This window comes from Carassius carassius, chromosome 30 (genome assembly GCF_963082965.1).
Source record: "Carassius carassius chromosome 30, fCarCar2.1, whole genome shotgun sequence".
In the NCBI taxonomy this organism is placed as follows: Eukaryota; Metazoa; Chordata; class Actinopteri; order Cypriniformes; family Cyprinidae; genus Carassius; species Carassius carassius.
In genome coordinates this window covers 2,370,606-2,383,105 of record NC_081784.1, presented here as the reverse complement: position 1 = coordinate 2,383,105, position 12,500 = coordinate 2,370,606, and the positions used below count along the sequence as shown (strand labels likewise).

The window sequence follows — 12,500 nt, the reverse complement described above, 5'->3', positions numbered from 1 at the left end:
GGCGGAGCTGTCAACCGATCACCACCTGGTGGTGAGTTGGATCCGATGGCGGGGGAGGAAGCTGGACAGACTCGGCAGACCCAAACGTACTGTGAGGGTCTGCTGGGAACGTTTGGCCGAGTCTCCTGTCAGAGAGATCTTCAACTCCCACCTCCGGCAGAGCTTCGACCGGATCCCGAGGGAGGCTGGAGATATTGAGATATTGAAGCGGCCGCTCGGAGCTGTGGCCGTAAGGTTTCCGGTGCCTGTCGAGGTGGCAATCCCCGAACCCGGTGGTGGACACCGGAAGTAAGGGATGCCGTCAAGCTGAAGAAGGAGTCCTATCGGGCCTGGTTGGCTTGTGGGACTCCTGAGGCAGCTGACAGGTACCGGCAGGCCAAGCGGACTACAGCCCGGGTGGTTGTGGAGGCAAAAACTCGGGCCTGGGAGGAGTTCGGTGAGCCCATGGAGAAGGACTATCGGTCAGCCTCGAAGAGATTCTGGCAAACCGTCCGGCGCCTCAGGAGAGGGAAGCAGTGCCCTACCAACGCTGTTTACAGTAAAGGTGGGGAGCTGTTGACCTCAACTGGGGATGTCGTTGGACGGTGGAAGGAATACTTCGAGGATCTCCTCAATCCCGCTGTCACGTCTTCCATTGAGGAAGCAGAGGCTGAGGGCTCAGATGTGGACTCGTTCATCACTCAAGCTGAAGTCACCGAGGTAGTCAAGAAACTCCTCGGTGGCAAGGCACCGGGGGTGGATGAGATCCGCCCTGAGTACCTCAAGTCTCTGGATGTTGTGGGCCTGTCTTGGCTGACACGCCTCTGCAGCATCGCGTGGCAGTCGGGGACGGTGCCTCTGGAATGGCAGACCGGGGTGGTGGTCCCTCTTTTTAAGAAGGGGGACCGGAGGGTGTGTTCCAACTACAGGGGGATCACACTTTTCAGCCTCCCTGGGAAAGTCTATGCCAGGGTACTGGAGAGGAGAATCCGGCCGATAGTAGAACCTCGGATTCAGGAGGAACAGTGTGGTTTTCGTCCAGGCCGTGGAACACTGGACCAGCTCTATACCCTCTACAGGGTGCTGGAGGGTTCATGGGAGTTTGCCCAACCAGTCCACATGTGCTTTGTGGATTTGGAGAAGGCATTCGACTGTGTCCCTCGCGGCGGCCTGTGGAGGGTGCTCCGGGAGTATGGGGTCCGGGGCCCTTTGCTAAGGGCTATCCGGTCCCTGTACGACCGGAGCAGGAGCTTGGTTCGTATTGCCAGCAGTAAGTCAGACTTGTTCCCGGTGCGTGTTGGACTCCGGCAGGGCTGCCCTTTGTCGCCGGTTCTGTTCATGATTTTTATGGACAGAATTTCTAGGCGCAGCCAGGGGCCGGAGGGGGTCAGGTTTGGTGACGACACGATTTCGTCTCTGCTCTTTGCGGATGATCTTGTCGTGTTGGCCTCATCAAGCCAGGACCTTCAGCATGCACTGGGACGGTTTGCAGCCGAGTGTGAAGCGGCTGGGATGAGAATCAGCACCTCCAAATACGAGGCCATGGTCCTCAGTCGGAAAAGGGTGGCTTGCCCACTTCAGGTTGGTGTAGAGTTCCTGCCTCAAGTGGAGGAGTTTAAGTATCTTGGGGTCTTGTTCACGAGTGAGGGAAGGATGGAACGGGAGATTGACAGACGGATCGGTGCAGCTTCTGCAGTAATGCGGTCGATGTACCGGTCTGTCGTGGTGAAGAAAGAGCTGAGCCGCAAGGCGAAGCTCTCGATTTACCGGTCAATCTACGTTCCTACTCTCACCTATGGTCATGAGCTTTGGGTCATGACCGAAAGGACAAGATCCCGGATACAGGCGGCCGAAATGAGCTTTCTCCGCAGGGTGGCTGGGCGATCCCTTAGAGATAGGGTGAGAAGCTCAGTCACCCGGGAGGAGCTCAGAGTAGAGCCGCTGCTCCTCCACATCGAGAGGGGTCAGCTGAGGTGGCTCGGGCATCTGTTCCGGATGCCTCCTGGACGCCTTCCCGGGAAGGTGTTCCGGGCGCGTCCCACTGGGAGGAGACCCCGGGGAAGACCTAGGACACGCTGGAGAGACTATGTCTCCCGGCTGGCCTGGGAACGCCTCGGTGTCCCCCCAGAAGAGCTGGAGGAAGTGTCTAGGGAGAGGGAAGTCTGGGGTTCTCTGCTTAGACTGCTCCCCCCGCGACCCGGCCCCGGATAAGCGGAAGAAGATGGATGGATGAGTTAGTTACCAATTTTCGATTTTACCAGATTTCGAAGTTAGTTCTAACTCTTGTAAAAAAAAAATTAAACAAATAATGTCTTTCAAATACCACCCCCCCCACCCTCAAATACTAAAAATCATTTTAATAGCTTTTCTTTTGGTTAATAATAACACTGTTTCATATATCAGCGGGTCTTATTTTACATAAACGATGTCAGGAATAACAAAGATGATCCATTCCATCCTGCCCATGTATACAGTACAATATATGTGTTTTCAAACAGGAAGTTCTTCAGTGTTGTCTGGGACACATCACTAATTACACCACAATGCTAATCTGGCATTAAGTACAGTACGCCTGATCTTCCTGAGGTGGACCGAGTGACTGGATCAGGTGGAAATGATCCACATACTGTCAGAGCAGTGCATTATCTCATCAGGATTAATATGCACAGTCAGTACTACAGGCCTGAGCTCTCCTTGAACAAATAATCTCTTAATGAGGGCTTAACCATATGCAGCTAATTTGATCGATTTATCATTTCGCCATTATCTTAGGACACATCCTACAGCAGAGGGAACACACTGATTACAAATGAGCCAAAGAGCTTTAATGAAAACTAAAACACTTAAAACTCAGAAAGCTTTTATATTCAGTCTGAAAACAATTTCAGATTCGGTGGCTATTTGGACATGTCAGCAAAGTCTGTCTGAGCATGCAACTTGCAATATTTCTGGTTAAATTACTAATGGATAACAAAGATTGCAGTTTCCATCTCAAGTATGCATTATATTTGATTTAATGCAATCTGCTAACCTATGGTAAGTAATTAAGAAACAAATATTTTGAACTAGACAGTCAACAACACTAGAAGCATCTAAAATAGTGTTGCATTGCATTTGACGTATTAATTCAAGTCTGTTGCACAGATCACAGACTGACAAGATAAAAGTTGACTTGCTCTGAATGATAATTGTCAGCACCTCTGGTTCACACACAAACTCGTTAGTGTACAAAAAGTAATAATATCAGGCAAGTATCCAGACTCATGAACAGGTAGAGAGATCATAAACTTCATAAATATGAATCAAAATGTTTCTTTAAAAAAATTTACATTAAGTTTTTACATTAAATGACAATAAAAGCTATTTGCCTCTTATGATAGTTCTTCAAGGCCACATACATCAAAGATATAATGCATTTGTAGTCTAAACAGAAAAAAGGGGTAAATCTGACTTTTTATCTTACAGTTCAGACTTTATTCCCTCAGAATTTGAGATATATACTCAGAATTACAAGACATGAATTGATGAATGATATCAAGTCTGAATTGTGAAAAATTTACTCTGAACTGCGAGATACAAATGGGCAAATTGATTTATAGTATAACAAGCTTGTATCGACCACGGATAAAAGAAATTAAAAAAGAAAAATGTGCAAATGTGAGTTATTCTGCAAATGGAAGTAAACATTTGCCAATTCAGATTTTTCTGATAATCCAGGCTTTTTTTTTCTCAGAATTGTGTTTTTTAAATTTTTGGCAGAAACAAGCTTTAATAAAAAAAATTTTTTTAAGTAAACATAAAATGTTAATTGCTTTTACCTTGTTTTGTGATTTCATAGTCTCATAATTCGGACTTTTTTGCTCCCCGAATTGCAAAGAAATAGTATGAATTGTGAGACAAAATGTTGCAGTTGCCTTTATTATTTTATTCTGTGATGAAATGAGCTTCATATCTAATAAGTCAAAATTGTGCCAAGACAAGAAATATTGAAGCTTGACTTTTTGCAAAAGTAGTATATGTACAGTTTCTGTAAGACCGTCCCCAGAAGTAGATCTGATCAGCAATCAGCGAACAGTCTGACTGATCAAAACCGATCAGATCAACCGAAATGAACGCTCACCTCGGAGTATTTCCCCCTGTAATTGCCAAGGCTCCTCTCGACCCGGTGCAGGCGGTTCATGAGCTGCTCTTTAGACAGACTCTCGACGCTGCCGGGCGAATCCTCCGCCTCGCTCTCGACGTCTGATGGAGGGTCGTACGCCGGCGACGACTGGGCCTCATTCTCTCCGACGAGAGTGAGCGATTCTCTGGAGGAGCTTCGGACCAGACTGTCCCGGGAGCCGGAGCGAAAGAGCCCTTCACCGCGGGCCGAACCCCGGAGCAGAGACTCCACCGAAGAAACCTTCTGCTGCAGCTTCTGGGTCAGAGACTGAGACAACCAATACTTTGAGTACACAAGCATGCCAAATCATAAAAATCAGACATTAAATAAGTAGATTCTGTTGTCAAACTGTGATCAAGCCTGTTACTCAAGAATGACAGCAATAACCAATCATGAAACGATTCACATCAGAAATACAAAAACAACTACACAAATGAGCTAAATCAAACAATCACAAATATAATAAATTAATTATATATATATATATATATATATATATATATATATATAATTAATTTCATTTATGCATTTAGCAGACGCTTTTATCCAAAGCGACTTACAGTGCATTCAGGCTATCAGTTTTTACCTATACTAAATGTTTATTATTTAATTGTTTATTTTTTGTAAATGTCACATTTTTATTTATGTAATTAACAAAATACATGTTAACTGTGAATTGGTATTATTAACATAATTTGATGAAGTTTATGAAAATTTATATTTAAAAAGAATTATGCTACAGTATTTTTTTACGTAATACTTCTTTTGAGGGAAAATGTGTTTAATTGTCATTAAAAAATGCAAAAGGGAGATGTAATGTCCGTCTGACACATACAGTAATGTGCTCAAGTCATTTTGTTAATTTTTTTTATTTTTGAAGTAAGTCTCTTCTGCTCAGTGAGGCTACATTTATTTGATAAAAAATACATTAAAAACAGCAATACTGTGAAATATTTTTACAATTTAAAATACCTGTATTCCATTCGAATATACTGTGAAATATAATTTATTCTTTTGATGCGCAGCTGTATTTTCCGCATCATTCCTCCAGTCTTCAGAGTCACATGATCTTCAGAAATCATTCTAATATGTTGATTTGCTGATGCGCTCCTTCACATTTTTGTAAAAACTGATAATTTTTTAAAGAACTCTTAATGAATAGAAAGTTTTAAAGAACAGCAGTTATTTCTTTTAATAATAAAAAATCTACATCACTGTGTATATAGTTCTGGTGCTTCAAATAATCTGCAATGCATGTCATCTGGTCACTTCAGATGCAAGGTGAACAGATCTTTGGTCCACTTTTAACATTTCATGCATGTGAAACACAAATAAGGCACTTTAACTATTACTTGCCTGAGGAGAAGCGATTTCATCTCCGTTCAGACTGCCTCTCGGAGAGCTGCCAGCCGCTTTAACGCTCTGCATCAGAACAGAACCCACAAACATGAGTGAAAGTGTGTCTCAGTAGTCAACAGGTCAGGTTAGTATTCCTCCGGCCCATCGTGCTGCACCCCGATTACTCTGGGAGCAATATTAGCTTTGCTACGAGAAATGCAGGGGCTTCTGGTTACACCAACCCTAACCTCATGCAACTCAGAGAGGAACACATGGGGTTAAACACAAACATTACTACTGCGTTACACAAACGAGGAGTTAAACACAGCAGCACTACACCAGCAGCTAACCCGCAAGAGAAGCTGGTTACTGAGAGCGTGAGAGTTTGTCGTTGTGAAGTTCGGCAGAGTTAAACAGCCACAGAGTTCTCCCGGAGAAGTCATGGGTAATATTTCTCAGTTTATAATGACGGACATGATCGTGATGTTCAACTTCAGAGCTGAATGAGTTTTAATACAAATGTTAAAAAGCAGCACACACACTGTATAGTTATTTCTTTTTCAGGTGTAACATTGTCAACCAGGCTCTTTTCCAAGAATCTACTCTGTTTAACGTCCAATTAATGTTGTGCCAAACTTAGCTAAAATGTACATTTTACAGTCCAACATTAAAATTGGTGTTAAAGTGGTGTTAAATTGGTGTTATTAAGTTACAATAATAATAATAATATTACTACAACTGTAGTTGTTTTTCTTATCATTATAAAAAAATAGAAAATATATTAGTATTATTAATATTATAATATATAATAATAATAATACAAAAATTATCTAATAACAAAACATATTATCATTTATAATAATAAGAGTAATAGCAATAATACAATTTAAAAATTATCTACTACCATTACTAATAAAATTATTATTAATAATAATAATATATGAATGAAAATAATACTATTGTTATTGTTATACTTTATATTATAAATACTAATATTAATAATGGTACATAATTTTACTAGTAATAATGATAAAATATATTATTTATAATACTAAGAATACTGATGGTAAAAATAATAATAATAATTATTATTATTATATAAACTACAACTAATAACAACAATGATAATATTTTTAATTATTATAATACTAATTACAATAATCATATTTTTATTGCAGTTTACACTTGGCTCAGATGTCTATATTTGACAGTAATATAATTATTATAACTATTAAACTGTAATCTAGTTGTGGGAGGCATTCCTATAGAGAGCATAAACCACTGTTGCTTTTATCAGTTCATAAACACCAAGACACGAAGAGCTTGATTATGAGAAGACTAATAGATGCACACAGTATTTCAGTACAAATCGAGCCATCTATTAATGCAATATGCTGGAAACAGCGTTTTGATGCAAGCTAGCTGTATTTAAATCTAAAATCAACAAGTGAAGCTCGCTTTCTGTCTGCTGTACATATAGAAGAAGGCAATCCTTCAATCAATCAAACACTTCAGGCCAAACGTAATGAACACAACTAATAAGACAGCATTATCAGATATTTTGCACTTTGAAACCAACAGTTTCCTTCACATTATACACAACCAATTTCAGCAAATAAACATGCTTTCATTTACAGTTTAGCATGTCATTGTATTGTATTGCCAGACAAGGCCAGGGAAACTTTGACTATGTGCTGAAAAACAACATCACAGTGTCCAGGTGTAAAGGACACATATCCACAGGATAGAAAAATCATTCTGCACATTTCTTCCCAATGAAGATTATAATGAGGCCAGTAATACGGCAGATCACATGATCAGTGTTTGTTTGATGTGATTGGTGGTGCTGTATGTCAGCTGATGTTGTGTGTGTAATGAGCTCAGGTGTGTGTGGAGGATTGTAAATGTAATCACAGTAAATGTAGTGGAAGAGCAGTGTGTTACCGTGTGAAGTGCCTTACTGTAAAACTGCTTTCTAAAACTAATGACAGATACACAGGACTGTAAAAGGGTTAAATATACTGGCTTCTTACTCATGCTTCAGATCAGTGTTTTTGGCATCATTAACTAATATGATTCAAAATAGTTTGTTTATTTGAAATAAAGCTGCAATAAAATGATACATTTGATAAAAAAAAGTTACATTTCTAAGCAAATAGAAATGCTGCTTTGACAACTAAACTAAAATTTATTAATAAAGGTACTAAAATGGAAATAAAAACCTATTGACAGATAAACATTTAAAATTAAAATGGTAAAAAAAAATCTAAAAACTATAATTAAACTTAAAATTATAAATAAAATTTAAAAAAATATATTAGTATATAAGTAACACTAAAACAAGAGTGCCTTGGCTAATGTAACAACAGCACAGATTTTAATATAATAATAATTATTATAATAATGAAAATAAAATTACAAAAGCAAAGCAAAAACTTTAAAATGAACAACCAAAAAAAAAAAAGTTAATTCAAAATATCAATAAATAATACAATAGTATAATAATAATAATGTCTTCAAATAAGAAACTGTACACAGTTGTGTCTAATTAGCACTTTTCTCATTCTCTGACAATATTTGCCAAACTAGAACTCCATAGAGAAAGCCAATGAATGAATGTACTTGTATTTACAGTAGTATATATATATATATATATATGCGTGTGGTAAATTTAACCCTAACTAACCCTAACCCTTAACTGATTAACATAACTGTTAGATCCTCCTTAAAATTATTCAAACTGTGTTTGTCAAAAGTAAATTAGGGTAAAATAACTAAAGCATGACAATTCATTGGGAAATATTGATATGAGTCATGCAAAAGGACCTTCAAATTTGGAAACACCTTTAAACAGAGAATTTGCCAAATCAGTTTCACAAGGAAATCAAAAGAACTCTCAGGGAACAGCAAGGGTACATTCAATCTATGAGGACACTACTTAGGGAACGAGTCAGGGAATCCAAGGCATTATCTAACACTACGGGAATAACATTCATTCCTGGAGATGCCAAATTAGAGGAACCATTCCGAGGTCCGAAAACGCACAAATCAGGCCTAACGAGGAAAGCAAGATATTAGATGCAGGGGTTAGAAGCGAGATGCCTTTGAGTTATGCAGGGACGCTCAAGAAGAAAAGCTGCAAGCAGGGTGTTACTCAGCAGGCCTCCTCTATAGCCCATAACCTCCAAAGGCATCGCAGATGGGACGGGGTGAGGAAGAGGACAGACTCACCACACTGGGCACCTGGGCCGCTTTGGGTCGTTTTGAGTGGTCCAGAGCAAAGATAGTATACTCAGAGAGAAAAGCAGGCTCTGCTATCATCCCAGCCAGCAGCTGAACGACCCCCCCCACACGAGTCAACGCATTAATGAAGAGCAATGAGAAAACAACACAATGAGTGAGAGGACAGAAAGAGAGCCAGAGGATGAGAGAAGGACATCTGTGGAAACAGAGAGAGAGTTGAGACAGCCCATTCACACTGAAGCTGCAGAGCTACGCTGTTTGATGTCTCTACCAAACCTGATTCTCTTGAATGGGACTGGCATCAAATCGAGATATATTCTGTGTATAGAGACATCAAAAAGGTAAATCTAGCAGTCCTTGGCATAGAAGAAATTAGGGCTCAAAAATAAAGAGTCGTCGACAAAGCTGTGCTGTCAATTTATTTTACGTTTAACAAATGATATGCAAAGTTTTTGAATTAGGTATGAATTAAATAGGTCTGTAAAGTTTTGACTTTAGTGATAGTCTTTTTCATGAAGAATTGAAAAATATAAGAGAAATATAGCACAATAAAATCTAAAAGATTTTTTTTTAAATATATGATATAAATACAATATTGAAATTGTTATTATATAAATTATACTATTTTATTACATTAAATTAATATATAATTAAATATATTCACTTTTTATATAAATATTATGTAAATATATTAAATATAAATAAATATTATATATATATATATATATATTACTTATTAAAAAATAAATATTATATAAAATATTTACAGTTAAATATAAAATATAGAAATTAAAAAATATATAAATTTTTATACATTTAAAAAAAAATATTAATTTTTTTAAAAACAATTCTTACATAAATACATTTAGAAATTTGTGTAATTATACTAATTGTCATGGACTTGTAAAAATGTTGGCAGTGGTAGCAAATATAAATAAATAAATCTTTATTGTTGAGTCCTGGAAATGCTGAGATGATGAATTTATTCTGAGATCTGATGGAAATTTCAAAAAGAAATACAAACAGAAAATGTGGTTGAAAGACAAAGGTATAATCATAACCTCAGCTCACTGAAGAGTAAACCAGTTTCCCTTCAATGGAGATATATTTATTCTGAGGTACATTCTATTTAAGCTACGATTCAAAAAAGAGGACAAACACATCAATAATTCGTGACAAAGCTCCAAAGGATAAACCAAGCAGAGTCTCTGAAAGTCCATTACTATTTCAGAAGATGCATTCATATATCATTATTTATCATGTTTAAATGTTCATGCTTCAAATGAGGTTTAATGTCATGGTCCAGAAATGACAAAACGGAATCATCTAGACTATTATTAGATCGCAGTAGTACAATAATAGCATGTCATGTGGTAGCCAACCAGCTGTAGATTATCAAACTGATTTGAAATCTCTGCACAAAGTTCTCTGTAAAACAAGAGGTAGATCATTTAACTTAAACAAGCATTTTAAATTCACAGAATAATAAACCTGATTCGTTTCCCCTAGACCTATACACTTAAAGCACGTTTAAAATGTATAGCTATACTGTATAGATTTACTGTAAAGTCACGTTGCATATCTCACACGTCTGACAAACACCAAAAGATCACCTTAAGTTGTTGACTATCGTTTAAAAAGCCTGTGTTATGACAGTATTAAGTATTTTTGGTCATAACAGTTCAGATATTCTACACTCAAGAGTTAAAGGGCGTATCTGGCACATGTATACATGCACTCAAGAGCAATGAGAGGATAATGAGGGCTGTTTGTGTCTGAACTCTCACCTCTCGGTCACTTGGGGAGGATGGGGCATCTTGGTTCAATAAAGGGGGCTGAGCGCGCCTCTCTCCTGAACTCACCTGCTGGACACAGACATCAAGAGAAGACAATCACAATCAGTGCACCAATTACACTGCTGGTCTAAAGTTTGGAATAATTACAGTTTTGATGTTTTTGAAAGACGTCTCTTCTGCTCACCAAGGCTGCATTTATTTGATCAAAAAATACAGTAAAAACAGTAATATTGTGAAATATTATTACAATTTTAAATAATTGTTTTCTATGTGAATACATTTTAAGATGGCATTTATTTAAGCGCTGCAAGGCTGAATATTAAATTAAATTAAAAAATTTGAAATTAAATTTATCAGATGCTTTTATCCCAAGTAGGGCTGGGCGATATACAAAAAAAAATGATATCTCGATAGTCAAATTTTTTACGATATTCGATATATATCTCGATATGTTTGCATTTGCATTTTAATAATAAAAAATAAAACATGATTTTCTTTTGCTCATTAAAAAAAAAACAAAAAAAACATTTAGATTAAACAGCTAATTTAAGCAGTTAAAAAATCTATCCAAGAGATCACTTACTGCTTTTTATTAAATGAATACATGTAGGCCTATATGTAACTGAAGCAGTGCAAATTAAGTAACAGTTACAGAAAGTGCATTCTGTCAACTTTTTAGTGCATGCAATTCACAATTTAAACTATGCAACTGGGATAAGTATTTTATTTTAATTTTTTTAACAAGTTTTTAAGCTGAAGCACATAGCTATTTCTTATATATAAATATATATAAATGCATACCAAAGACTTTTGCATTTTCTCTGTCTATATTATGGAAACTGGTAAACATATCAGTGAAATTCCCCAATAGTAATTCCAAATGGCCATAGCCTATGTTTCTCTATTCAAACATCAGCGGTCGAGTAAGTGCATTTATTTTGCGATCACAAACGCAAACAATACAGTTGAGATCTCACGACAGAACACAGAGCGGCTGAACGACGCTTTCATTAGATCGCTCAATTCCAGCTTGTTAGTGTTTTCAGATTATCATCGGCGGCTCTTCCGCAATGAGGAGTGAGCACGTGCGCATGGTTGCCAGATTGCTTAAAATAAGCAAACACCGGGCAGAAAAATGTATCCTTGTAACAGTGGAGCTCTGATTCGGAGATTTAAACTCTTGTTATCTGGCAACCGCTATCATTACAGCTCTCGTAGTAGAGGGGCATAGAGCATTCAGCAGTTACACGTTCATTCGGCGCGTTCTTTTGGGAAAGTATGCTTGAATTTGAAATATTCGATATTCCCGATATATTCAAATTGTACATCGTCGTCAAAATTATTCCGATTTTATCGCTAATATTCGATATATCGCCCAGCCCTAATCCCAAGCAATTTACAGTGCTTTCAGGCTAACATTTTTTACCTAACATATGTATATATATATATATTTTTTTTTTTCACCTTCAACTTCCAGATTTTCAAATATTTGTATCTCAGCCAAATATTGTCCTCCTAACAAACCATACATCAATGGAAAGCTTATCTAATCAGCTTACATATGATATCTAAATCTCAGTTTCAAGAAATTGACCCTTATGACTGGTTTTGTGGTCCACGGTCACACACACACACACACACACACACATATCAACAAGGATGCATTCATTTTAGGGCTGGGATAAATGATTATTTTTTTAAACGATTAATCTAGCGATTATTTTTTTCGGTGCATCGATTAATCTAACGATTAATTTTTCAGACCGATTTGATTTCGATTATCTCCCCATTAATTGACTACTAACAATTTATACATGTTGATTTACATATCTGAATGAAAAAAAAAACATCAATTCCTTAACATTGCAATATATGTTTATTGCTCTTAAAATTACAAAATAAAAGACTGACTAAGAATGCATTACTTTGCACTTGTATAGAGATAGCATTCAATAAAACCTTGAAAACAAATAGCTTACTGA

At 37.5% G+C, this 12,500-nt stretch overlaps 1 protein-coding gene across 4 annotated transcripts in view; it reads right to left on the bottom strand.

The window, feature by feature from the left end:
• Nucleotides 1–12,500, bottom strand: part of LOC132110397 (golgin subfamily A member 4-like) — a 45,932-nt gene that overhangs the window by 31,755 nt on the left and 1,677 nt on the right. For 3 of the 4 annotated variants that reach the window (XM_059516966.1, XM_059516965.1, XM_059516964.1), the window contains exon 1: nt 4,100–4,456. In XM_059516966.1, coding sequence (XP_059372949.1) covers nt 4,100–4,441 — 342 coding nt within the window. In that variant the 5' untranslated portion in view covers nt 4,442–4,456. Of the gene's footprint in view, nt 1–4,099; nt 4,457–5,497; nt 5,564–8,710; nt 8,813–10,509; nt 10,588–12,500 lie in introns of those variants that run through there. The other variant, XM_059516967.1, reaches the window with a different exon arrangement.